Source organism: Perna viridis, chromosome 12, assembly GCF_037379345.1.
Source record: "Perna viridis isolate PV_CMFRI_1.1 ecotype Kerala chromosome 12, ASM3737934v1, whole genome shotgun sequence".
In the NCBI taxonomy this organism is placed as follows: domain Eukaryota; kingdom Metazoa; phylum Mollusca; class Bivalvia; order Mytilida; family Mytilidae; genus Perna; species Perna viridis.
This window is the reverse complement of record NC_142456.1, coordinates 26,717,829-26,742,319: the sequence shown is the minus strand read 5'-3', so window position 1 is coordinate 26,742,319 and position 24,491 is coordinate 26,717,829. Positions and strand designations below refer to the sequence as shown.

The 24,491-nt window shown below is 32.4% G+C and overlaps 2 protein-coding genes across 4 annotated transcripts in view; both read right to left on the bottom strand.

The window, feature by feature from the left end:
- Positions 1–1,188: 1,188 nt before the first annotated feature.
- Positions 1,189–12,651, bottom strand: LOC148601865 (uncharacterized). Its single transcript, XM_088554353.1, has 4 exons — positions 12,599–12,651; positions 3,862–3,948; positions 3,034–3,406; positions 1,189–2,509 (listed from the first exon to the last, which is right to left on the bottom strand). The coding sequence occupies exons 2-4, from the start codon at positions 3,923–3,925 to the stop codon at positions 1,414–1,416; spliced, it is 1,533 nt and encodes a 510-aa protein (XP_088410479.1). The 5' UTR covers positions 3,926–3,948; positions 12,599–12,651; the 3' UTR covers positions 1,189–1,413.
- Positions 3,919–24,491, bottom strand: part of LOC148601863 (H(+)/Cl(-) exchange transporter 6-like) — a 69,680-nt gene continuing 49,107 nt past the window's right edge. For 2 of the 3 annotated variants that reach the window (XM_088554350.1, XM_088554351.1), the window contains exons 22-24: positions 23,072–23,188; positions 21,312–21,437; positions 17,752–19,749 (exon numbers count right to left, since the gene is read on the bottom strand). In XM_088554350.1, the coding sequence (XP_088410476.1) occupies positions 19,669–19,749; positions 21,312–21,437; positions 23,072–23,188 (324 nt within the window). In that variant the 3' untranslated portion in view covers positions 17,752–19,668. Of the gene's footprint in view, positions 3,949–17,751; positions 19,750–21,311; positions 21,438–23,071; positions 23,189–24,491 lie in introns of those variants that run through there. The other variant, XM_088554352.1, reaches the window with a different exon arrangement.

The following is a 24,491-nucleotide window of genomic DNA, read 5'->3' as shown; positions in this document are numbered from 1 at the left end:
TTACGCCTGAAATCAGCAGTGTTATCACAAGCTAATGCGGAGAGCAATTTAACCCCCACCCTTTTGCAGATCTGTTGCCAGGGGCTAAGATGCAGTTCCTGATTGGAGAGATCGGCTACCTTTTTAGTATTGAAGTAAGCAATTTCTACGATTGTATAAGAAAAATTATTTTAAAGGATTGTTTCGATCTCAGGAATGATGTCATTAAAATGATGATTTGAATCTATGTCTTTGTTCGATTCATAGCTGATTTATGATCATGAATGATTTGTCATTTTATTCCAATCATACTTTTCTATGAACAATGTGTTTTGAAAATGTTTACATGTACGTAATCCGGTTTATTATTTGTAGACGCACCATATTTTTACTCTGGTATTTGTTGCCTCGTTGTAAAGAGGTAGTTCTACATAATATATGTACATATAGCCTAGCTTGCCGAGCGGTCTAGGGCGCTGGACTTTGTGCAGGCGGTGTTGCCATAGATATCACAACGGTACGAGTTCGAATCCCGCAGATGGAACGATCAAAAACAGTTCTAACATCGTTGGGAATTTTTCACAAGAAAGCTATACATGTATTTTAAGAACACCTTGTAGCCCCGTTTCGCAAATGAAACATTGGTAAATAATATTATGTAGAACTGACTCCAGCTTCATTATCAAGCGGAAGTGACGATTATCTAATTATCTAAATGCAAAGGGAACAAATCGTCAAATTCATCTTCTCTCGTTAATTTTATTTGCTTAGTTTCCGTCCTTTGACTTTTCAAGTTCTGATATCAAAGTCATTGTAGCTCATGTCCTTGAAGATTCTATTGTGAGGTCGATTTGAAATTGTAATGGGTTGTTAATATGAGATGGATGTTTTAAACGATGGTATAGGAGATGAATTTCTTCTAAATGTCTTTAAAATGCACCAAAAATGATTTTTTTTTATTCGGTTTCTTGAAACCTAATATCAATTGTAATGAACTTTAAACCTAATTTTTTGTTGAAATACAATATCATAAAATTATATGGGTCACTGGAAATCTTGGGGGGGGGGAGGGGGAGATAGCTTACGAAAAATCTGGAATCTGGAGATGGTGTATGAATAAAAGGGAAGTTGAAATTCAGAATATGGGGATATTTTTTCAATAGTTCAAGCAACGGTATCATCACACCAGAATAACACAAAAAGCAACAGTTATAATTGTAAATGGCATATCTTGTATCTCGTATTTTTTTCATTACAATTTATATAACAGACAGTCAATGTAAATTTATAGCTCTTTTTCTCTAGGTACATGTGTCAAATATACTATATGTATAACTTGGATTTCAAAATGAAGTCTATTATCTTTGACATATTTGTTTAAGGCTACATTCAATTCAAGTTTCATCAGACGCTTACATGATTAGGATATTGTTATTAATCAGTAAACCATTCCATTTCAACTTTAATAGACTCGTCTCCTCTGAATTCGTATGTTCCGGTACTCCATCTTGTTTTTATGAGATCTCCAGTTGTCACAACGGTAGTGAACTCCCAATATGGAACAGTATGGAATTCTCTCACGGAACCAGCTGGATGAAAATGGCCGATGTTTCGGATCGATTGAGCCGCCACCTCTGATTTATTTGTATTAAGCCCCAAGTTATCCGCTCGGACAGACATGATATTGTTTTCGTTTTCTTTAATAACTATTCTAACAGAACTACCATCTATGATGGATTCTAAGAGTTCTGTTTTGGATGATTTTATTTGTGGATCTACGTTGTAAACAAAAGCACGCTTCCAAAGCCTTGTATCAATAAACCATTTAATTGAATGCCTACCCCCTGAAGATCCTTTATTTTCTGTATCCCCTATCATAGGACGAATCGTTTCTACTTCACCCGTTGTGGCAACATGTTGCCAAAACCAGTATGTGTCATTATGGAAAGTATCTACGTCCTTTTTAGACACGTGACCTAATAACTGAGCACTAACGTGTCCATCACGTATCAATAAATTATCAGCCTCAATCACATAGGGGCCGATTACCACCCGCACACGATGTCCAGAAAGAATACCGGCTTTTAACAGGTCTAGTGATCCGTCTTTCGACTTTCCGTTACCATCATGACTGTAAGCCAACTGCCAACAAGCATCGGTATACCAATTCATTTGAAACGGTACTTTTGAATTGCCAAGACTTGTATGTTCTCCAACTTTCCATCTTGCCATGTTTACTGTGCCCTTTGATGACCAAAGAGTAAACCACCAAAAAGCATCGCCAGCAAATTCTGCATGATCGTCTACAGATTGTTGGCTTACCGACCACACACTTTCGGCACCAACTATGTTTTTACGTTTTGAGAATATGGCGTGATCTAACCGAGTAACATATCCGTACTCTTCACTCACAACTCGAAGGTCTGACCCACTGGATATTGCATCAAACAGATTTGTTACTGGCCCACAGTCTTTGTTCGTACAATAGACAGGCTTCGCTAAATCTGTGTAGGTGTCGCAGCCAACAGGCCTGTAATAATCACAATAAATCAGCGAAAAAGTGTTTTCTGTCTTGATAAGTACATTTTTGTAAATCAAAATTGTGTTTCGTCTTGGTATAAAACCAAATAGTAAACGATATGGAAAATGTATGAATGCATTTGACTTAGGAGTATTCTTTTTTTGGAAAATTTACGATTAACCGGCCTATGTTATAAAGGATAAACGATTAGTGATTGCAAGAAGTTTTGACAACCATAGTAAATTTGTACAAGAACAAAATGTTTAATGTATTACTATATATGATACAAGGCTACATTTGATTCAGATAATTTTTGTACTAACAAGATAAATGTACTCATCATGTAAGATTTTAAGAGGAGCAAGTCTTTGTACGAATATGAAATAACCATTCAGCCCTGACTATATATGTTTCATTCAGTGGTCTTCTGTTTTCGGAATAATGATTTGATCTCAACAGCATTAAAGGATTCACTACGAATGAAAATGGGTGATAATTGAACACAAATGTATAATAAAGATAAAAAGTCATACCTGATGTACCACGTGATTTTATATCTTGAGGTTGAATCAGAATCTGGTTTTGTGTGCTCTCCAACATACCATGGGGCTCTGTTCACATGCCCCGTAGTGCATACAAGGAGAAATCTCCAAAACGCATCTGCCTCAAAATCATTCCAAGAATATTTGCCAATGTGCAGGATGGATTGAGAACATAGTTCGTTACCAGCAGGCGTTATATAAGCGGTGTTTGCATCCATGGTAACATCTCCATTGAAATCGAGACCATGAACGCGCATGCGCAGGTCTGCACCGGCCAGTACTTGATTGATTAGTTGATCCTTGCTGCCTTTCGGTTGTCCATTTTCATCTGTTTCTAAAACAGTTCTCCATTTGTTATTACAAACTAAAAGAAAATAGAGAAATGTTAAATGTTGAACAAGACATCAAAATATATTCTTAGTGCAAGCAGTTTTCAGTATAGGTTAACTAGTTTCAGTTGTCAACTTGAAGCAGTCACATTTAAACTTATAAGACTTTTGAAATTCGTACAACACAACAATAATACGTTATTGAAAATCGTTATATGTTGGCATTAGGGGCTAGAAATAGAGTGGCACTCAAAAATATGGAGATTTATTAGAACTATTTAGATAAAAAATCTAGAAGAAAAATCTTCTTTTAATTGCATATAAATTAATTTTACGAAGCTATAAATGATGAACCATTGAAAGAAAGTAATTATTAACTTCTTGTATATGTACAGAAACCTCCAAAATGAAAGATAATCGATTTCCTCAAACTATCAATCCAATCTAATGAGATCTATCTACGTACATTTGTATATGTAGTGAGACCTACCATGCTCTTCATATCCAGCGATTAGACACAATGTTATGATGACGAATGAGGTGCACACAGTCATTACGAGTCTCAATCATGGATCAGCTAAAACATAAAAAAACCTCGACTTATCAATTCTCAATAATATATTTTATTTGAACTACTACAATGACAAACCAATTTTACTTTTTCACGAACCAGCAACTATTAATTACCATTTACATTTTTAACAAGTGATAAAACTTTCAAAAAGACAGCTACAAACAAACGATCCAAAACAAAAACAAACCAAAAACAAAAAGAAAACAACAAATCAAAACAAAAATAACAACACAAAAAGACAACAAAAAACAAAAACAAAACAAAACAAAACTAAAATCGCAGAAACTAATTTCAGATCACAAAATAACATGATTAATGTTGACCTAGTAGAAACAATATCAATCCATTTTCAATCAACGATATAGATGCATATCTTAGACTGAAAAAACAAAAGCGATATACTGAAGTCGAAACAAAATATTTGTTTGAAACTTTCTCTTCATCTGTGGCAACATCCCTTCAGCATCTGCGTATGGAGTGTTCATATCACAACCCGTACGTTACGCCAGAGCTTACCGAAACTACGCAGACTGTTTGTATCGCGCTAGAACTCTAATAGGCTTCTGGAACAGGATTATGTTACAAGATTGAAGTCATCATTACAGAAGTTTTATGGTCATCATGAACTCGTGGATCGTTATGGTGTATCCATTTGCACTATGAAAACTGTTTTATTCAACGGGTCATAGTTTTCCTTTCCTCGTTTGTCTACCCCGGACTTGACTTTTTATGAGCAACTCGGCGGGTGTTCCTAGAAAAGCACAGGACACTTACCCTACTGATGCACCTGGTCCATGCTCCCAGTTTTAGTGGAGTCCGAGTTGCTCATTTGCTTTTGCTACTTTGTATGTATGATTTTACTTACTTTATGTTTTTTGTTGTGTATGTCTGTTTTCCATGTCTGGTCTTTGTCCCTGGATTACATTCTTTTGATTACCGCTATAACCTTGGTTCCCTTGATTAATATTTTATTCTTTATTAGCAAAATATGGTATTGTAGGAAACGTTTGTGTGAAATCTTTGAGAAACTATTTGTACATTTCTTTAGAAATGATGATGCAGAGAATGTTGACATCCATGTGATTATGCAAAATACATACAATGACATCGTCTTTGAACTGAAACGTGTTGTGTGTTAACACTAACATATGTATGATTAGCATTTTGCATTTCTTTTTCTAAAAAAAGACGCGTTAAAACATTTAGTATTGCGCAGGTAGCATTTGGTAATCATCAGAGCAACATCATCGAAAAATAATTATATAACGCTCATTTTTAGTATTAACAAAATCAAAACGCAGTGTTTGCTTTTAAGTTTAAATTTACAATATGGCCTTTATGTTTATCTCAAGGTAACATTCCTATTATGAACCTCGATAAATTGAATGACATAGATCGTACAATATCGTCGTTAAAACAAATGAAACAAAGGTCCCCAAGGTATTGTCAACATACACATTTTGAATAGTTTAATTCATTATATAGCAACATAATGTGTCTAATACATGACATTATTAATTAAATGTCTAAATTTAGAATCTACACGCTGTGATGAGTTATAATTGGCTTAAGTCTTTCAATTACAAGAAGGATTTTACAAATAAAAAAATAAATAACAACCATCAATGACTAGCAGTTTAATACATTATATTTGATTCCAATTTACGAGGGCTGTAACTGGAAGCTTGAAAAGTTTGGTCAATAATATAGAAAAAATATTTTAAATAACTGGAGTCTTTTCGTTAGGCAGTTGGCATCTCTTTCGAAATTGCTTGATCATCAACTGCTTATGCAAATTACGTTCTGTATAAGAACTTGTCTTAAAGATAAAACAATTGCTACTCACGAAACGTCACGATACATTTCATCAAATTTCATTTGATTTAGACTACACAATTTTTGGCAGCATCAAACGCTTCTTTGTTCGATTTACCAAAGACGTTTTTATGTTCATGTAAAATCACAATTAGCAATTGATGTCAGTGTTGAGGATATTTAAAAAAAGCACACAGATCCAGCAAACAGCGCATGGCATTTGATTACCTTACAGTGAAACCTGTGTAAACCAAACCTCTTTTTTAGATTGGTTTAGTTAAGACATTTGTGTGGTCTTCCAAAATGAAAATAAATTTTAACTATTATAAAGGACATGTTTTACAGTGTCTGGTTTAGATAGGTTTCACAGTGTGTTAAATTTCCTTAATTGTAACTTATTCCATACTTGCGGAGCTCAGGATGGAGCCATATTTTATCATGTTTTTGCATATATATATAAATTTATGGCAGGATCAGTAGAACGAGAAATTCCCTTTTGACTTTCGAGATTTTCTAAATTATCGTCGATATCGGATGGAAAACCTTACGTGTTCCGAATAGACACCTGCTCCAAAGGGAGATAAATGTTGACAAAATTTTGGTCCCGAATTCGGGAACAAGATTGTAACGGAAATCAAATTAATAGGTTAAAAACAAAACAGATTTGTGCATATCCTGTACATATTTCCCTTTCCGGTAATTGTTTAAAAAATGAATATAAAAATAAGATCCGGAATGTTTTGGGTCGACTAAAATATTTAAAGAAATTAGTTTACTCTAAATTTACTTATATATTAGATACTCAAAATATCAAATCACATCAAAATGAATGAATTGCATTTCATGTCTATATGAAAATGAAAATAAATGAAAAAAAGTTACATAACATTAAAAGATGTTAACTTTTGTAACATTTTGCAAACTCAAATACTTCTATGATATAATCTAAATACTATATATCTTATTACCACTTTTTATCATAATGATTGAAAGATGGTACATTGTGACTTTGAGTCATATTCTTTCATATTACTCGTACACAGTACATTGACTCGATGTACCTAAGAAATCGCTTACCTCGAATAAAACTTAACTTTAGTTATGATATATCAAAATAATTATTGTCAATCAAAAAGAATTCTAGCATAATAAAACTGTACATATTTACATATACATCATACTGAATAATGAACGGTTATACATGTCTATCATTTTAAAATAAAAATTATTTAGTATTCACCTTACATGTTTCTGTAGTGGTTATCGATTAGAAAGTTATATACACCTATTTATTGATTCTATTGTCATGTTAATACATTTTAACTAGATTATAATGTAATATACTAGTTAAATATCTATAATCAAAACTGCTTTCCCTTTGAATCAGCAAAACGGCACTTTTTTATGTTAAAATATCATTATGAAGCATTCTTTGTAATTAAATATAATTAAAAGACTAAAACAAAACACAAAAAAACTGTTTAGTGGTTTATCAAGCGAGATTAAAATTGTCGCACGACAATGATGTCCACTGTAACGTCCTTTGTTAAATGAGTATTAATTCATATTTCTTAATGAGAATTTCCTACATGATATATACTAATTGTCACGGAGCAGGATGTTTGCTTTTTTAAAGAGATATAATTTGTAAATCACAAACGGACTTAGCTTATACATAAGCATGAGCAGAAAAATAAAAGTTGTACATACACACATTTATTTGTTCACAAATGACAGTATTAATACATGAAAATTTAAATTAAAAACTTACTTCCTATGCGTTTTGTCTAGATGTTGACCACAAAATGAATACATTTCACATTCGTCACGAGAAAGGAACAAAAGTCAAACGAAAGTCACTGGTTTTCATAGATAATAGATTTCAATGCTTTTGTCTCTTAATAAATTGTAATGTTTTTAAATGTTAATTACAATATAATGTTGACTTCCTAATTTGGTTGTTAAATAGCTTGAGATTTTCTGTATCTTGTCGAAAAACATTACGTATTACATGTACAATGATCAAATTTTCAAACGTAATACAGAAATGCAGGAAGATATAAATTAATATATGACGTCGACCATGAAATACATGTCCTTCAAAGAAGAAATTGCTTTGACAGTTCAAAGGTTAATAGACATTGAATGTACTACGAAAACACTGCTATAACAATTTTACAGATAGCCGCAATTCATTTCAAATTCAAATGCATATGTTGATGCAAAAACAAGATTTGCTTAAGGTCATGGTAAAACTTTGTAATTGGTATACCATACAAACTTTCGTAAAGTCTTTTTAAAGTCATATCTGTTATGTAGATTCAAGTAAATATTGAAATTAATCAATACTGTTCTGGTGAATAAGATCGAAATATATTTCCTTCCATTTCAGTTCATTACATATTAAGTCAATTTGTTTCATTTGTAAATTGTCCTGCCTCCTTCATCAGAATTATTGGTTCTGAATCATTGATGGGACGCACTGGATATTTACCACTTAAGAGCTTCGGTGAAAACTTTAAATTCATGTTATGCTGCACTTTACATGTCTGTTAAAATAACATTAAAGAAAAATAATAATAGTAGAATAACAGTTGCGTGCGTTGCCTTACAGTATATTGTCTTTCACTAATTGGACATCATCCGTGATCATTTTCAAGAAATATAAAACCGATTGTATATTTAAATATAAATAATTGTACATACTACTAAAATGAAGCATTATTTAGACGTAATTGCATTTATCCATTAATCAAGACGTTATCTATATGCACATACTAACTTGGAAATGATTGATGACTTTGTAATCGTAGTACAAAACTAGCATAAAGTTGACCTATTTATTATGTAGAGAAATAAGCTTATTCCTACTCTGGTAAGCATATACCGGCAAAAAAACCCCAAAAAAAAACCCGAAGCGTCAGCTGTGGGTATAGTCGTTCAAATTTCAAAACAAGACCTGAATGTGAACACAGGAAACAAAGACGACATACATACATCAGGTAACGAAACATGAAATGGATTACATATAAAAAATGAAGATAAGGAAAACAAGACGTCACCCACAAATCAAAGCACAAGTAATATGAACTCCAACAAAAACCGGGTATGATATCAGGTTCTCCAGAAGGTTAATCATGTCCTGCTCCACCAGCGGCACCCGTCATTTTGCAATTTAGTATAATCCGGTAATAATTTGCAACAATAGTTGATAATATGTAGATACTTAGATGTAGGAATTAATAACTATCGTCGTAAAGCTTAAAACATATCCGGAAAGAAATGAAATCAAGAAACGATACAAAACAAACAACGTATATAACACACACACAAAAAAAATGAACGAAATAAACCACGCAGAAACCGAGAAACCGAAAGAAAAGGAAAGTAATTAGCAGTGTTTGCCATACGTTCGCCAGTAATGTGAACGTTCTTAGCTTTTCTAGAAGCACTCAAGTGATTTTGGCCGCAATTTTGTTAGTCTATGGGAGCAGAAAACTATTCTATCAGAGAAAACGATTCATAGCTAGTAGTTGATGTAATGTAACATATGATAGGTGGAGTATTGACCCTACGAAATAGAAAAAAACATCGTGTTTATCTTAAGTTGTTTTCAACTGCTAGAGTTCAAAATTATGAATAAAAAGACCGACCCATGAGTCTGTGACAAAACTGAATTCTACATGGATGGCGAACATCTCAAACAATAAAATGAGTCACTTCATACGATACTTTTACCAAAAATGCGCAAAAATATAATCAAACAAGACAAATAGAAAACCGTACAGAAACTGAGAGCTATGAAAAATAAACCATTTCCGTGGACAAATATAAACACAAATATTGTTAGGATTCATCATTTTATTTGATTAAAAAACATTTGATTATTAGAAAACTGCCCATCCAAATACTCGAACTATTACCCGAACTATCATGCAAACACTATCATATACAAAGAGGTTTCAGAACACGTAGTTATAATTTTAAGTGTGTATACACTTCAAGGTCTTTTGTTTATATTCCACTAGTACAAGCCGTTTTTAAACTACTGGGTCAAGGTTTATTCGTTATTTCAACACTTTACACATCTGTCACACTCAGTGCAATATTACACCTTTTTTGCAAATTGGTATAATACAGCGGAATCAGATTCGCAGATTTGCAATAAGTAGTGCCCACGCACTGTGATTTTTACCGAAAACGCGCACAAATATAGTCCAACAAGCAAAATAGGACAGCTTACAGAAACTGAGAGCCAAGAAAAACAGTTCCGTGGACCGTCAACACAAGTATAGAAAGCTGCTATAGGTCTGCTGAAAAGATTGATTCATTTCAAGCATATAACATAGAATAAAAGACTGAATAAGTTACACAGTTCTATTGCTATGTACTTGTTAATACTCAATTCTGTAAACATTGACCAGCCATAATAAACCCTTTGAGAATGAGATTCAAATAGTAAGATGATCAATTCAAATTCATTGTTTTATTACTTAAAAAAACAATACTTTTAATTCTGTTTCTAATCGATTATAGCCCAAATTAATATCCTTAATTATTTAGTTTTGGATGATGAGAAAAAAAACAATCTGCAGACAAATCAACTTTGATAACGTCTCAGTTTAAAATTACCCACATTTCCCAAAGAGACTCACCCAATAAGAATGCTTTTAACAAACCATATTAAATTACCACATCCAAATTTTCCTTCTGTGGTAACTTTTGAAAATTTGTCATCCAATTAAGTCTGAACGTAATTTTGTATATATGTATATTGATATAATATGTATGATTTTTTTAGTCCGAAATTTGTTTTAAAATGTATAAGGAAACGATATTAAGATATTTATTTGAAGCAATCAAAATCATCACTAATTAATAAATTTGGTAGTCGTGATGTTTAAAATTACATTAAAATCGTGGGAGAGCATTATTTAGGACAAGCATAATAGTTGTCAGAGAAGACAAATTAATTATATAATACTTAAATAAATAAAACTTTCAATTAATTGATTGTCATTTACAATCTGATAAAATTCGCAAATTGTCAATCTTAGACATCTTTGGCTATTTTATCACACAATAACTATTTTGATATTGCCTCTTACAAATCATACGATATCTAAAAATGTTTACTCTGAAAGTCTAGGAAGGTAAAAGCAGTTTATTCGAGAGGATTTTTGTAGGATATATCTTAATGATATCTATCAAGATGAGGGAGTCAGTAACACCCTATACGTAAAACTGACACAGTAAACACCTTTCACACATCTTAGACCATTAACATGCTACAAAAGCCACGACACGTTTATTAAAAGTCAATCACAGCTTGAGGATTGTGTTCAATATAACAACTTCATCTATCAGAATGGGTATAATGTACCGCATTATTATTCATCATGGCGTACGACAAAGTTGTCACTTTAACTGTTTATTATGTGAGGATTATCATTTTATTATTGTAAATGTCAAAAATTGCATTCGTGTATACATATATTATATCCCTACGGTTTATGGAATAATATATTAAACACTTTTTTTAAGTAGCACGACAGAAGTAAACGCAATCTACAATTAATGAACTACTTTGATATATCCATTGAAAGTTTATATATAACACTAGAAAACCTAAAAATGATATTTTAAAATCACGTTGTATATTCATAACTTATACGGCAATGTATATGTGAACAAAATAAGTGGATAAATAATACATCATGCAGGTTTATTACATACGAGTTATATTTATCTATACTTATTCTTAAATTACTATTTAATAAATATAAAATTAATCATTAGTAACTTCTCTATTAAAATAATGTATACCAAAACTTTTAAAGCAACCTTTTTGTTTTGGTTCCTACCAGATAATCATTATTATCATAATTGTGTTATAAACTATTTAATAATACTTAATAGCCTAAGACAGGGTTGTCAACTTTACTGCTTATTCTATGAGGATTACATTATTTGTTGTCGTAAATGTCAAAAATGACTTCATTTTGTATTATCTCTATATGTTTTACAAGAGATATATGACTTATTTTAAGTAAGAAGGTGGACGTTTGAATCAGGAAGGAAAAAATATAATTAAATCAAGTCAGCGTTGGTCATCTATATATTAAACATTCAGCATCACATACAAAGATCAATGTTTGGTATTGAAAAAAATAATTACAACACAAATCTGCAAGTTCCTTACAAAAAAAAATGATAGTAATAAAAAGAAATTATAAAAAATATAAAATACAACAAAAAAACAAAAACAAAAACAAAAAACAAAAAAAATCAAAAACAAAAAAAAACAAAAGAAAAGAAATTAAAACCAAAAAATAAAAAAAAGAACTGCCAAACGACCGATTAATGTTCTAATACCATGATTGTCATGATTATTTTCTTAAACCGGAACATAATGATAATTCAATACTTGCCTTAGTTTTAGTATTTAGACCTAGTGCTTTAGTGTTCCAATCAACAATAACAAGGCAAAAGCAGAGACTACATAACATTATCGATATAAAAATAAATGATTTTAAATACCACAATTTGTCATTGGTCGGTTATATTTTGAATTAGAATCCTTGGTGAACTGTTTAAAACGAAAAGTCATGAAAATTCAATCAATTCGATCAAAAACTCCCTACACAAATGCATAAAAAACGACTTGACAATATAAGAGATATACCTAAATTCCGTATTAACAAAGTTGGTTGACTATGAAACAACACTGAGGAAAACGGTTAACAGCACAATACATAAGAAGATCATTTGAACAGGCGAATTTACGATTGTAGGTAAAAATTAGAAAATAGAACTGTAAGTGCATCTTTCAACATACCTGGCAGAGAAACAGAATGTGATAAAATCCGCATTGTACTAAACAAAACATCATTTGTCTCTCTACATTCTTCGTTAAAGGGGTGAACCTTCGACAGTGACAAGCATTACTCGACATGTAAAATGTCGTAATAGTCACGCATGGATAGGTTATTTGGCGTATTATATGGATATGTTATATGCATTATTCTAATGAAATGTCATTATACGGTATATATTCGTATGTGGAATGAACTGAACGGCTTATCCTGTACTGTACCTAGTCCATGTTCCCAGTTTTTAGTGAAGTTTGTGTCGATACTTTATACGTAATATTTAGGTGACCTCATGGTATTTGTTAATGTTGTGTGTGTATCGTTTTCCCTGTCTAGTCGTTATCATCGGACTATTTTTTTGATACCCTTCAAATTCTGGTGACCTTGATTTCCTTCTTCTTGTGACAAAGTTCACGAATTCCAAAATCACAAAGTAGAGAAAATAATAACAAAAGTTTTACTTATCATGGACGGATTACCTGATTTCTTTGTACTAAGTTACAGTCCTAAATTAATCCTACGAGGAGGAATGACCCGGCCAGCGAAAGTTATATTTTTATATAGCCTAGCTGGCCGAGTGGTCTAGGCGCTGGACTTTGTGCAGGCGGTTGTTGCCATAGATGTCACAGTGGTAGGAGTTCGAGTCCCGCGGAGGGAACGACCAAAAATTTGCATTGAATTTTTCGGACCTATATAATCTGTACTGCAGATGTCGAACTGCAGAATAAATATGCGTAATTCGTGCATATTGGCATTCACTACATGGAAAGGTCTGAAAAATGTCAATAAAATTTGCCAAGACCAGTCATCAGCTCGTCCGCTCCAAATAGACCTATCGACATCTGCAGTACAGATTATAAAGAGTATAAGTCAACTTACATATTCAATATATATGAATGCCTTTATTATGTAATCTATTTTGTATAACAGGATGACGTGCAAGGCTGAAGCATAATTGAAAGCAGTAATTAGTAAAATTCTGACAAGCGTCATTAAGCTGTCAAAACGAATGGCGCCGATGGTTTAACTTTTGATTGCCAAAAGAACGCCATGCAAATTAAGCCTTTGGTTGTAATGGTGTAAAATGTTGTTTTATACTATAAAGCCTTAAAGTTCGAGTACAGCACTAATAGTATAATTTTTGGTTTTAATCTTTCGATTACAATGGAATGAGTTATATACCATTAATATAACAGTCAGTGATATCCTTCATCGACATTACAACTTTAAATAGTTTTTTACTTCCATGTTTCTTTGCATGTTGAAGTCATTTCCTATAAATGTAAATCGGAATGCTGTTTTTGACTTAGTCTGATGTCAACAATGTTTATTGATATTTGGTCACGGTGCGGAATAGTAACGTACTATTTTCTAGGTTTGCCTGGAAATGTTACTGAGTAAACTTAAGCCAATTAATTATACATTATACCGTCGTTACCTTCATGACTTACAGATCTGTATTTTAATATCATTCTTCAATTTTATTTGTAGTGTTTTGCTATTTTGTGATCACCCCAAATGCCGAAAATCAAATCCGTTACCATTCTGCACCGTGTAGTTGTAAAGGTATCAGAGATCAAATAATGCGATTCTTATAAAACATGTAACACCTGTGAAACCCATCAAGGGGCTAAACTATTTGAAGTTTGAAGGTGAGGAAAAACAGACATCTCAGATTGCCTCAGCCATGAAATACGATCTTAAATGTGATAGATCACACTTCATATATAATATGAAAGTAAACTGACCATCATGAATTTTATTGCATCAAACCCTTCCAGTTATTTAACCAAAATACAAGTATCAATTGGCTGTTTTTTTGTCCTGTAACGTATACATTCATTTGTGCATGTTCAAAGCAAATCAAATCAAAATCAAAAAAATTATTTACAGTCAGCATATCAGTGAACAGTGAAACATTAGCTCTAGTAAGCTTTTCTAATCGACATACGTATTAAATATAAAACTAAAACATAGGTACAATTATGCAAGTACACATACAATACAAAACATAAAATACATATGACATACACATATCATGCAAGTATAGCTATAAGCAAACTAGCAACAATAAATGCAATAAGCCAAGCTAAATGAAATATAAGAGCATTAAAAAGCAGCAACAAAACTACAAAAAATTAAGCACAAGCATTACATTGGTATGAGGTGCCATTATAATAGTTCATTTTGAATTGTGTGAAGGGTGTTTCCATTCTAAAATGGTCAGGCAACTTATTCCATAGTTTTGCTGCAAAGTAGCCATACCTTGTGGTCCTTACTTTGGTGTTTTAACTACAACGGTTAGCGAAATCTAACAACGAATTTTGTGAGTCACGTTGAAGTACTATGTTACACAGAAACATCATCTCAATGTGAAGAGAGACTTAAAGTAATCAGTATCAACAGTAACGAGGAACCAAAAGCCATTTGAATTTGTCAAGCATCATCCCTGATCAAGAAGTGTTTCTAGTCTGATAACGGACAATACAACGATGAATTCTCGTTACGTCTCGATTTGTATATGTGCAGATGTAACAAAGCAGACACTCGGAATCATTATTATACTATGTTTCTGGTTAGAAAAGATAACTAATATTATTTCTGATTTTTTTATCGTTTTTTTATATATTATTATTGTCATTATTATAATTTTTTAATATTCTTTAGGACTTTGGGTATACATTTGCATATACAGAAGGTACTGATTTACAAAAGTTACAAAAATATGATAACACTTGCAGGTTCTTAATTAAAACTGCTGTTGCTCATCCAGTTTTTTTTTATGGAAATATAATCTATAAAGTACATTTTTCAAACAAAACCCGATCGATTTATTAACAACCCTGAATAAATTTATTTGTAAATGTTACGATTTTCAAATCATTATCATTATTCTTTGAACCCGGTTTTCACAAATACATACATTCGGCCCTAACTAAAAAACATAGTCATTCGTACGCTCTGCAATATATCTAGTACTTGACGTTACTACTCCAAATCCAGTTAAGTGGATTGGTAGTAACTGATTATTTCCAATGTCGTTCATATGGATGGCATTCACATTCTTTAATACTAGTATGTACAGAGCTAGCTTTCTGTAACTGCGAGCATTCTTAAATTGTATATCTCATTTTTTCTATATGTTGTATGTTTGAGAATTGGATATATTACTGAGTGAATGATGTGTTTATTTGTTGTTTTAGTTCATTTTTTGAACTCATATTTAAGGGGATAGTTAAGGCCTTAGAAAGCTGGCTTGATCCAATCACAGAAATGCACCAATCAGGAGATCTTGGTCATAAGTGGGTTTCGTGTCGTTTTTAGTGTGCTTCGCCATGTCTGTTACTTTTAAGTTCAGCGACTTGTCTGATTGACTACCTTTGCATTGCATCTTCCAACCACAGTGAAGTTGCACCTTTGCTACTAGTCATGGTGGCTGAGTCATGGAGTTCACTGCAATTTTCAATCACATCGCGTTTAAATTGAGTTTTTGTAAAAATTTGGGTGCCCATCTCTGGAGAAGTAACATTTATTTTATCCGAAATTTGGTGTGCTTGGTGATGACTTTCTAATCAATACACACTTCAGTATTTAATTACTTTGCTGTTGTATCTATTCAGTGGCTTAGCCTTTTTAAAGCACATTTAATTTTGAGTTTAGCGTTATACTTAAATAAATAAAATGCTCTTAAAATATCTCCTATATTCGAGGTACACGAATATCCTTACGCAGGTCTGGCTATAATAAATGTTCATACTTTCGATTGAGCAATTTTTTTTTATATAATTTGGAATCGTCGTGCTCTCGTGTTACTACCTGATATACATTTTATTTCCTTTGAAATCTATCAGTAAATGTTTGGCGTTGTGTTGATTATTATCGCACGATTTATTATGATATCAAGTTTGTTCAATAACAGATTCAAAGTTTCAACAGATCATTTATGAATAAAGGACGTTCTTGATTTTTCGTTGCCCAAATCTAATTTTGTCAATTTCAGATGTTTGTCCACTGTTAACATGTTGTTAACTGTCCTTGCAGCATGATTCTTAGAAAAGAACGAGTTCGCCCTAATGTCAATGTTGTAAGTCATTAATGTGTCTTTTTTCGTTATTTGACTTTTTAGTTTATTTTCAAGGAGTGTCATCGTTCTGTTCCCGTGGATTTGAATACTTTTGTTGTCGGAGTTTGCAACTATTTGTTTAACGTCTGTATGTGTGTAATTTCTAACAAAGCGTTGGCAGAGACAAGGAAAAGAAGGTCAGTATTTCTAAACAGATAATGCTGGATATGTTTCATTTTTCTGTAAATGCCAACAGGAATGATCAATTATTGACATATATGCTTCAATATTGTTTACACATTAGTAAGTTTCTATGGTTACATATGATTAATGACGATGGTTGTTCATATATTAGGAGACGGTTACAAATTCTACAAAATAAATGACTATATTTTACATCTGATTAAACATACTGTGTTAAGTACATGTATATTAATCTCATGATAAGCTTAATTCACATGAACAATGCTAAGTATCAGCAAAGTATTAAATAACATTGCACAAGTACAAAAATTTCAATGACTACAAAACGGGAAAAAAAAAATAAACTAATTCATAGCATTTCGTATTTTAACTATACTTTTATTGCAAAAAAAAAAAAAAAAAAAAAAAAAAAAAAAATCCTCAAATACTGATATCTGCTAACTGCTAATTATGTTTTTAAAATGTTTCATTAGAAATCACGCAAATGGCCTATATCTTTAGGATAAACTTGCCCTTGGTGTATTTGCGAAAACTGATTTCGATATACTTCTTAGTGTACATGTAGTATTACAGAATGATTGATAGTAGTAGAAAGGTCAATTCGTTTTCTGTATACTTAGGATTATTCAAGTAGAACGTTCCAAGATCTATACCTAATCTTCAGTCAAGTGGAAATCGACATTTTGTCATCTTAAAAAACGGTTACAGGGTTAGGCTTTTTTATTCTGTCTATTCGTTTCGTCTTTATCGAAACTTTCGTTGAATAAGATATTTTCAACATATATAATACTGGTATGTATTTAAAAAATTGGATTAACTGTTTGAGAAGACATTAAAAAAAAACAACTGTAGTATCAACTAAGTTTTTACTAATATAGACAGTAGGATCTAGTAACATTTCCTGGCATATTGTACGTCAACTATAAAACCTTTGGTTGCCTTTTCAATTACAGCTTGAATGACTTAATAGTAAGTGACATTTTAAATTTGATGATAATAAATCAAAGTCGTTATTATCTATCCGTTTGAAGCACAAATACAATAGACGGATTTATATAAAAAGTACATATTATGTAAATGTTAAGTTTGGTAATATGGCATTGACAACATACATCTCCAGTGTAAAGAGAGGTTTTGAAAATTAAGAAAAATGATAAATAAGCATAACTTTCTTGCGATACATGAATGTGTGCACCTCAGATGCTTACGTCGTCTAAATATTATCACAATTCAGTGCACAATAATTTGGGCTGTAGAAATTAATTTAATGAATATAAATATTTGTAACACACAGTGACCACGCTCTCAATAAATTTCTACCATATTACAAGTAGATCTCATTTTTCATGGATAGGTTTCAATTAACGTATGCAATTTTATAATTAAACTAATATCCATTTGCTGAATTTAGCTCAAGCTTAATATCTTAATTAACATCCATTTTAAGAAATGACGCCAAAGATACACTAAACAATAAGAACATTTAGTACAATTAAAAAAATCATTTAATAATAAATCCCTCCAAAAAAAAAAAAAATAAATAAAATAAAATAAAATAAGAAGGAAAACCAAAAACAATCATTCATCCCAGAATAATAATAATAATAATAGTAATAATAATAATAAAATAAACAACAGCAAATAATTTTTAAAAGTCAAACAAGACGGAATTTCTATTGCGAGTAAGTTCAATTCTATGATGAAATATATCCCTATTCATGTCCGGTCATACTTTGAAAACTTATAAAAAGGAAGTAAAAACAAACGTTCAAAATGGACATATGGCATTAAGGGATATCACATTATCATATACTATTAGACAAATTTTCGAATATTTTCTTATTATAATCTCTTTACTTTACGGCCCCGTGCAGGTCCGGGTGTTAAAACAATAGGCCTGCAGCAGCGCTAAGCTTGTCGTAAATGGCGACTAAATAGTGCTCAGAAACCTAGCCGGGGGCTAGGCGCTCTGCCCACAGAGCAGCTGGGATGTGTGCCCCATGTGGTGGAATGGGGTATATACCCCCGGCGTGTTACATGCTGGGATTCAGGCTATAATACGGAAAACCTGACCACAAACCATAGTGGTGCACCGTGTTGGGAAAGATGCCACGAAACCTGAAACAATTTCATATTGAACTCGTGGATCGTTATGGTGTATCTATACTTCCCGTATTTAGTGAAGTCCAAGTAACTCATTTCATTTTGTTAACTTTTATGTATTATTTTGGTCATTTTATCTTCTTTGTTTGGTCGCCATCATGAACTCGTGGATCGTAACGGTGTATCTATACTTCCAGTATTTAGTGAAGTCGAAGTAACACACTTAATATTGTTAGTTTGTATGTATTATTTTAGTCATTTTGCCTTTTTAAATAAGCCATCTACGTTAACACTTGTTGAATGTTGAACAATCAGGAAGTGTCCGTCTCTGTCAGAAACAGGCAGTTTGTGTAACATGGTATGAAAAACCCACCATTTTGAAAGTTTCATTTGCCTATTTGCTTCATCAGACTCAAGGTAAAAAGACCAGAGATCAAATAATGTTTTTTTTCTTCAAATTAAATTAAGTGACATTGTATTGTCAGATTTAGATTGACGGGGTTTCTATTTTTTCCTTTTTTGCCTGATTCTTACAAAAAACTTATACTGTAGGGTTCATTCATAAATTTATTCCATACAACAAGAGAATGTGAGCCGCTAAAACATGAACACCACTTTTATGAACTTATTATGAAAATCTATTGCAGAACTCTCTGTCACAGTAAGCTAAGTCGTTGGCAAATGCACCTCAAGCTTATGTTCGAGGTTCTCGTGAGTTAAGTTGTGTCTTGTTACCATACCCATCAACTGAAAATAAAATGTATGTACGAAGGGAAATAACCAAAATATCTAACTGAAAAAAGTGTACAGGCAATAGTCAAAAGGAGTGGGAAAACAAATGTCAATATCATGGAAAAAAAACCGAGAGCTGGAAACCACCACAATAATCCAGTCTTGGTACAGGCATTTCCAATATTTACCTTATTGTAACGTTGATTAGACCACAAGGTAAAAGGAGACTTTGTAGAAAATATATGGGTTATGTGATCTGTAACTGTTTTTATTTGTTTTAAATTTGAAATATAAAATGGGGATTTGACATGTATCATTCAAAGAAACTGCCACTATATTTTCGTTAAAAAATGGTTATCTTACAAAAAAGCCTTATGACAAAAACAATGAATCTAGATAAAACTTTATTGATTTTACTGAATAATTTTCATGTTGCGATATTAAACAGTCAAAACAAGGTTACCGTCAAACAACAAAATGGATGGAAACTAAATCAGTTATATCACCAAAACAAGGTTACCGTCCAACACATGGATGGAAACTAAATCAGTTATATCACCAAAACAAGGTTACCGTCCAACACATGGATGGAAACTAAATCAGTTATATCACCAAAACAAGGTTATCGTCCAACAACTAAATGGATGGAAACTAAATCAGTTATATACGTAAACATATGAATGAAAGCATTGGTTGTTATAAAACCCTGTTTCAATGCAAATCAAAGACTTATACAACTCAAATGTGGAGAAATTTAGCATGGTGTAAGCATTAATATTCTTATCTTAGCAGTAGAAGATTAAGAGTTAAGTTGCTAATGGATACAACAGTTTTCTTGATACTATCAGCAAGGAATAACAGGAGCAAGTGATAACATTATGAAAAATGCATTAAATGACACTTTTGTAAGTATAAAGATATTTGAAAGGGCTTTTTTGTAAACAAAAATTCAGATCAAGACCATCCGAATTATCATTATGCACACCGTGCCCACACAATTATTTTTATTCAATGCGTGGATGACGTATTTTGTTTCCGGAAACAGTGATAAGTGGCAGCATCGTTTTGTAATTAATCATATGATAAACCTATTGACAGTTTGTAATTGTTTATTCATTACGAAGACTATATTCTGCGTAACATTTCTTCGATATCCTCATTTTTTCTCGACAGACATTTATCCATAAGTCTGGGTGTATACTTAAGATTAAGATACGATGGTAAAACATCGAATTCGATGATGTGAAGTAATATATGACCGACTACAAAAAATGTATTGGTTTTCAAGCCCTCTCTTACCTCTTTGAGGTGCACTATAACCTATAAGATGATTCTCATTCTGACAGAAATTGAAACATGTTTGCATCTTAATATTTGTCTTTTAGCAATAAAAAAACTCGCCATTTTAGCCATCACAAAGGAACAAAACAATGTAAGTGGAATGAACCTGACTCTGTACTGTCCATACCATATGATCTACCGGAATTCTACATGGACAGTCCCTCCTAAAATATTTCAAAAAGACTTTGTTGCTATAAAATGGTTTAAAAATGATGAGTTTTATAAACTTGCCCTACCTGTCCATCATGGCTAACTACAGGAAGATGTCGTAATCCCATACTTCTGAACAGGTTAAACACTTGTGGTACTGGAGTGTTTGGATATACAGTGTATGGACATGGATTGATATATGGCATTAAATCCTACAAATATACAGTACAAATACCGCGGAAGAACAACCGTTCGTAGGGTATAAAATTTCATGTTTTCTTGTTGACCAAACCAAGAAATTTGACAAACAAGTAGCGCCATTACAGTTAACGATGCTAAAATGATGAAGCATAAGTATAAGAAAACCAGAACTAGCTGAAAATAAAGCGTTCTCCAATTTATTATACCAGTTCATTCTATTTGATTTTAACACAAAGTTATTAGAGATGCATGCATATAGTCACGATTCCAAAAAAACTATTTAGACGCAACATGATAAATAATGTACAAGTAACAACTTATAATAAATATGGAAGATATGCATCATGAATTCTGCCTGTAAAGTGTCCTGGCGCACGAATACGATTTTATGTTGGTCATATAAAAAAAAGAAAAAAAAAACAAAAAAAAAAAAACGAGTGAATTCAATATTTACATGGTGCAAAAGAAAATATTTTCACTTTTGTTTAAAGGTGGTTGATTTCTCATATGTACGGACTTACGTCTAAAAATATTTGAACGTATTTGAAAAGTTCTTAGTTTAAACATATTTATTGCATTAAAAATACACATGTTTATATAAACATAATAGTATATATACAACACAGGATTCGGAAACAAGCATAGCTTATAGAACTTCGTCTACTTCAGAAGTCAAAACAATGTTCATGTACAAACATCATGCTCACGATTACGCCAAAATACATAAGTTGAATGTTGTAATATATGGTTTTACAATAATTGAAAAGGAAGTAGTAAGTAGAAAAAAAAAACAATACAGTTTTAGAAAAAAAAACAATTAAAACAGGTTTTGAAGTGCATATCAAGTGAAGCGTTTGCTATCTATGATGTATTTATGTACTTGAAGAAATAAGTATTTGTTTTGCTCGTCAGAAAGATTTTTAGAACCAAAAAGCAGAACATTAACATCTTATACAACTGGGAATGGAACGGACAGAAAAGTACTTTGTCTCAAATTCATGTATCAGTTACAATACAATAAGAAATGGGTTGTAGTCCCGGTTTGTCGGCATGAACAGAGGGGAGAATCGTCTAAATTACGAGCATATAAGTGTTCCAATAGCGAGGCACAGAATGCAAGCGGGCGTGTATCACTTGACCTTGTCGATTTCCTGTATAGTAATAAATGGGGGCTTATTTGTCATAACATGGTTTTTAAAAATATTTATAGAATCGGTATTGCGAACGGGCGTTGGCAGATTGTTCCAAAGTTTAATAGTCGTGGAGAGAAAGCAATCACTGTATAATTGGGTACGAACTCAGGGACATTAAGTTATTCGAATGTCGAGTGTTGTATGTATGGCGGCCCTCGGCTGAGTTAGGAACCGGTATTTTCGAAGGATATTAAGACAACGATATGCCTTATTGACAACAGCGTGTATGTGGGCGTGCCACAGACCGTTGCTAGAGAAAGTAATTCCGAGGTGTTTATGATTTGGTACCTCTTGAATCTGAACAGAATTCATTTTGAGGCTCGGATGAATAGGCTTATTGACCTTGTGAGATTTAGTCATAGTCTCCGTTTTCTGAGGAAAAGTTCTTAGTTGTTGTAATAATATTTTAGATTGTTTCGTTTTGTTAACCAGTGTGCTAAACTTATACTAACAACGACCATATCTTCTGCTATCTGTAGGGCTTGGTCCTGGTTAATATCATGTATATCTGGAAACCTTGGGTAGTCCTCTGTCATTGCTTCATAAGTTAGCTTTTCCTGTGCAGTACGCTGTAAGGAAAAGAACTGGTAAAGTGGTTAAAAGTTATTTTTGTACTATGTACATGTTTCGCGCCGCAAATGTAATTTTACCTCACATCAGAGTGGCTTCCAACCGAATTGAAATCTTCAATCGACGTCATAATAATAAAATTGGAATAAGACACAAATAACAAAAGTTTAAATGACTTCACTTATCACAAAAAAAGACATGTTCTTATCAATGTAAAATCAAATGTAAACAACTAAACAATATTGTTCTTGAAAGTATTGTCTTTTGAGCTAGCTTTCTTTAACTGCGTGTGTTCCTTGAAGTGGAAATCAAATTTTATCTATTTGTTTTATCTTGATATAATCCATGGAAATAAATGAATGTATAATTGTGTAAATTGAAAGGTTGGTTGTTTCAGTTTATTTAAAAAAAAAACCCAAACGGGATTGTTTAAGGCCTTATAAATCCACTACAGATTTTATGCTCCTGTCCACAAGCAGGCAATGTTAGACGTTTTGGCCATTTATGAGTCTTTGTGTCGTTAAATTACCTTTTAAGTCGAGTTTGAAGAACTGTCATCGTTATGTTACAGTGAAGTTTATTGCATTTCTTGTCGGGGCATTCAGAGCTTACTCAGGGGTGTGATTACATTTATTGAAGACGTTTTGGAGATCTCTGAACGTATATACTATTTATTTATTTAGGTTATACGCTGAAGCATTTATTACGTTTCATCATTTGCGTTCCTATTTTTTTTCTATGAAGTATCAACTATAACACATACAGTGTAACAGTGCCTACGTGAGGTACACTTCCCTTTTAATGGGGTATTGGAAAATGGGAATGTGTGGGATAATGGGGAGAAAAGAATTAGGCAATTTGGTTTGTGGTATACAGAATCAAGAATGTGGTATAGGGCAAGGGAGCATAGAATAATAAAGCAAAGGGGAAGGGGTATTGGGAACGGGAGATGTAGACTGTTTAAATAACGCATATATAAATGATACATAATTTTGAAATTAAAATGAACATGTAAAATATTGTTTTAAATAAATATTGATATTCGATTAATTTGCAACATCCCATTGTCCGTGTTCATTCGTATGGAGCAGTGTTGAATATGACTCGGATGTGAGAATTGGGAATGGGGAACTGGGAGAATAGGATGTTAACCCGACCATAAAAGCATAAAAGAGTTTAAACCGAGTTAAAATCGAGCTTGACTGATAAGGAAACCTTTTCACAACCGAAGAATGAATGAAGTTATTTTATATGTATAAACCGAAGACTTGTTTCTAAGGAACACTTCAATTAGTCCAACAT

Bases quoted from the DNA above. Each gene is read 5' to 3' on its own strand.
- LOC148601865 (XM_088554353.1), bottom strand. From the start codon at position 3,925: ATGACTGTGTGCACCTCATTCGTCATCATAACATTGTGTCTAATCGCT. The intron at 3,407-3,861 runs GTAGGTCTCACT...ATTTTCTTTTAG, and splicing joins CGCTGGATATGAAGAGCATG to TTTGTAATAACAAATGGAGA. The intron at 2,510-3,033 runs GTATGACTTTTT...TGATTATTACAG, and splicing joins AAAATCACGTGGTACATCAG to GCCTGTTGGCTGCGACACCT.